Raw genomic sequence first — 3,273 nt, forward strand, 5'->3', positions numbered from 1 at the left:
TTTTAAGATTAACGAGTTACATTTTTTCCTACCAAAAATTTATAATGTTAAGTGAAACATGGGAAATCCATGGAAAACCGCAACTGAGAGATATTATACAAAATAAGAACTCATAGTCTTCAAAAATATCAATGTCAAGGAAAGAAAACTGATTAATTTTCAGATTAGAGGTGGTAAAATATTATATGTGACATTGGACTTCAGTCTTGGACCAGAGGGGCTGAAATGCTATACCTAAAATAGTGAATCATGTTATCATCTCATGATTCTTGCTCTTAAAAAGATCAAACAGTTTGGAGATAAGCGGGCCTTAAGATGCGCTTAAATGTTTTATGGTTCAGAGAGAGGGAGAGAGAAATGATAAAGCAAATGAAAAAATTGGTAAAGGGTGTATACTAATATTGTTTATATTTCTGATATTTATCTTACATTTTGATAACTTCACAATAAAGTAAGAAAAACAAACATGCTGAGAAACATTTTAAAGAAATCTCATTGAAGTAGGGACAAGCACACAAACTTCTTTTGAATTTACTTCCCATAAGTAATTGATTTTCCTTGCTGTCCAGCCCTGACCTTCCCATCACACTTCAGTCCCTTAGAGACTGCCTTTGGGAATGGAGGGCAACCAATCATGGATCGCAGAATTCATTCTGGTGGGATTCCAGCTCAGTGAAGACATGGAATTGCTCCTCTTTGTTATCTTCATCCTGTTATATACCTTCAACCTGCTGGCAAATGGCATGATCTTGGGACTCATCTCGCTTGACCCCAGATTACACACCCCCATGTACTACTTCCTGTCTCATCTGGCCATCACTGACGTAGCCTATGCTTCCAGCAATTTACCAAATATGCTGGCAAACCTAGTGAAACACAAGAAAACCATCTCCTATTTCTCATGCACCATGCAGATGGTTTCCTATTTGGCCTTTGCTTCTGTGGAGTGCCTGACTTTGGTGGTGATGTCCTATGACAGGTTTGTGGCGATCTGCCACCCACTGCAGTACATGGTCATCATGAACTGGAGGGTGTGCACATTCCTGGCCATCGCTTGCTGGGTGTGTGGATTTTCCCTGGCCATAGTCCAAGTAAGTCTGTTTCTACGGCTGCCCTTCTGTGGGCCCCAGAAGGTAAACCACTTTTTCTGTGAAATTAGCTCTGTCCTCAAAGTGACCTGTGGTGACATCTGGATCAATGAAATGTTCCTCTTTGCTGATGGTGTGTTTATCCTAGTTGTGCCCCTTTCCCTGATGCTGGTCTCCTACGTGCGCATCCTCTGGGCCATCCTGAAGATCCAGTCAAAGGAGGGCCGCAAGAAAGCCTTCTCTACCTGCTCCTCCCACCTCTGTGTGGTTGGGTTCTACTTTGGCATAGCCATGATGGTGTACTTGGCCCCTGACAGTAGTCACCAAGAGGAACAGCAGAAAATCCTTTTCCTGTTTTACACCTTCTTCAACCCATTGCTGAACCCTCTTGTCTACAGTGTACGGAATGCTCAAGTGAAGGCTGCCTTCCACAAAGTATTGCAGAAAAATAGATCAGTGTGACACAGAGCAGAATTATGGTGTAGTGAATTTTTCTTCTAACAGTCAAGAAAATTTCCCATCAAAATACATGACTTAAGGATGAAGATTCTACAAAGTAACATCAGCAAGAAGGCACAAGAGAAACCCCCAACTCCCTTCCTCCATGGAGATGTCATAATAAAGATCTAATTGCCTTCATTGAACCCACACAGGAGTTTGCAGCACCCCAAACTATCCAAAAGTCAAGAAGATATGCAGTGAAGATTTTAGGCAAACTTATGGCATTTGACCTTCCATAACTGCTTTTCTTCTCTGTCCCAGGGTAGCAGGATCAGGAGTGCCGTGGTCCAACCCCAGTGGATCCAGGGTGATTTGAAGGAGAGACAGATAGGCGAGGAAAACTTATGTATTTAGAAAATATAAGATTAGATTAGGAAGAAATAGTATAGTAGGAAATTTAGGTGGAGAAAAGATGCTGAATAACTTGGTTTATGGGGAAAACCAATAAAACCTCAAGACAAGAAGTTTGCACCATCTACGTTAGGCCACTGGCGCCCACTTGAATATCGAAGGGTGTCCTGCCTTAGGCTCCCTTCTTGCCGGGCTCCAGCCCCAGTGAATCCAGAGTGATTCAAAGGGGAGATGGATAGGCAAGGAAAACTTATGTATTTAGAAAATATAAGATTAGATTAGGATGAAATAGTATAGTAGGAAATTTAGGTGGAGAAAAAAATGCTGAATAACTTGGTTTACGGGGAAAACCAATAAAACCTCGAGACAAGAGGTTTGCACCATCTACATTAGGCCACCAGAGTCCACTTGAATATCTAAGGGTGCCCCGCCTTAGGCTCCCTTTTGCGTGGATCTTAGCAGCCAGGGCAAGTAAGTAGACGTGGTGAGCCTCCCCACTCCAGATGGGAATTCAGCCGAAAAAGGGGAGAAAAGAACGACATGGGGAAGCCCAGCATCAGTGCAAGACTCCAAAGACTCCACTTTCAAAGTCAGCTTATATACCCCAAGTTGTACATAAAGAAATAATGGAATATGCAGAGTTATGTAGGGGCAGCAGTCCTGACCCTCATTGAGACCAGGGTTTCTCTTTGCATACCTTCCTGTATACAAAAGGTCTCAGGTGGTTTACATTATCTTCTGGCCAAGAGGCCTGTTAACATTTTTATGGCTCTCTTCTTGGATAATTGTCTATCAACCAGAAAACTCTTTTTTCCTAGAAGTGTTTTTTCTTTACTCTGTATCACCCTCAAAGTACTAAATAAAGTTACATTCTTGTAGAACAAAGGTGCAGTGGGTTGTAACAAAGAAAGTACTTAACTCAAAGATCTAATGTTACTAATACCAGGTCTACTACCTGTTTTTCTATATACCAACTATATCTACAAATAAAAGACATGAGAATTTGGCAGCAAGTATTGGCTCGACAAATGAAACCTTTAATCAGTCCTATTCTAATGATTTTGACTCCTCGGAAGCCCCTACACTCCTAGGATGTTTTAAGCTTCCTGTGCCTCCCCAGGTTGGGAAGCCTCAAACAATCACATGCGTGGCTGTACGAGTCCTGCAGGCAGGCTAGAAAGCCATCAGAGGGGTTTTGGGATTGAAACACCCTTTCAAGTGCAGAAGACTAAAGCCCTGAGCTGACTTTTTCCAGAGTGTGTCAGAAGAGTGGAAAAGCAGAGTACAAAGGCCGGCAGACTTCAGTTTTTTGGGGGTACATGCTCAGGAAATA

The 3,273-nt window shown here is 42.2% G+C and overlaps 1 protein-coding gene across 1 annotated transcript; it reads left to right on the forward strand.

The window, feature by feature from the left end:
• The first annotated feature begins 617 nt into the window (after nt 1–617).
• Nucleotides 618–1,550, forward strand: LOC120877725 (olfactory receptor 2A12-like). Its single transcript, XM_040260082.1, has one exon. The coding sequence runs from the start codon at nt 618–620 to the stop codon at nt 1,548–1,550; it is 933 nt and encodes a 310-aa protein (XP_040116016.1).
• The last annotated feature ends 1,723 nt before the right edge of the window (nt 1,551–3,273 follow it).

This window comes from Oryx dammah, unplaced genomic scaffold, assembly GCF_014754425.2.
Source record: "Oryx dammah isolate SB20612 unplaced genomic scaffold, SCBI_Odam_1.1 HiC_scaffold_18, whole genome shotgun sequence".
Lineage (NCBI taxonomy): Eukaryota > Metazoa > Chordata > Mammalia > Artiodactyla > Bovidae > Oryx > Oryx dammah.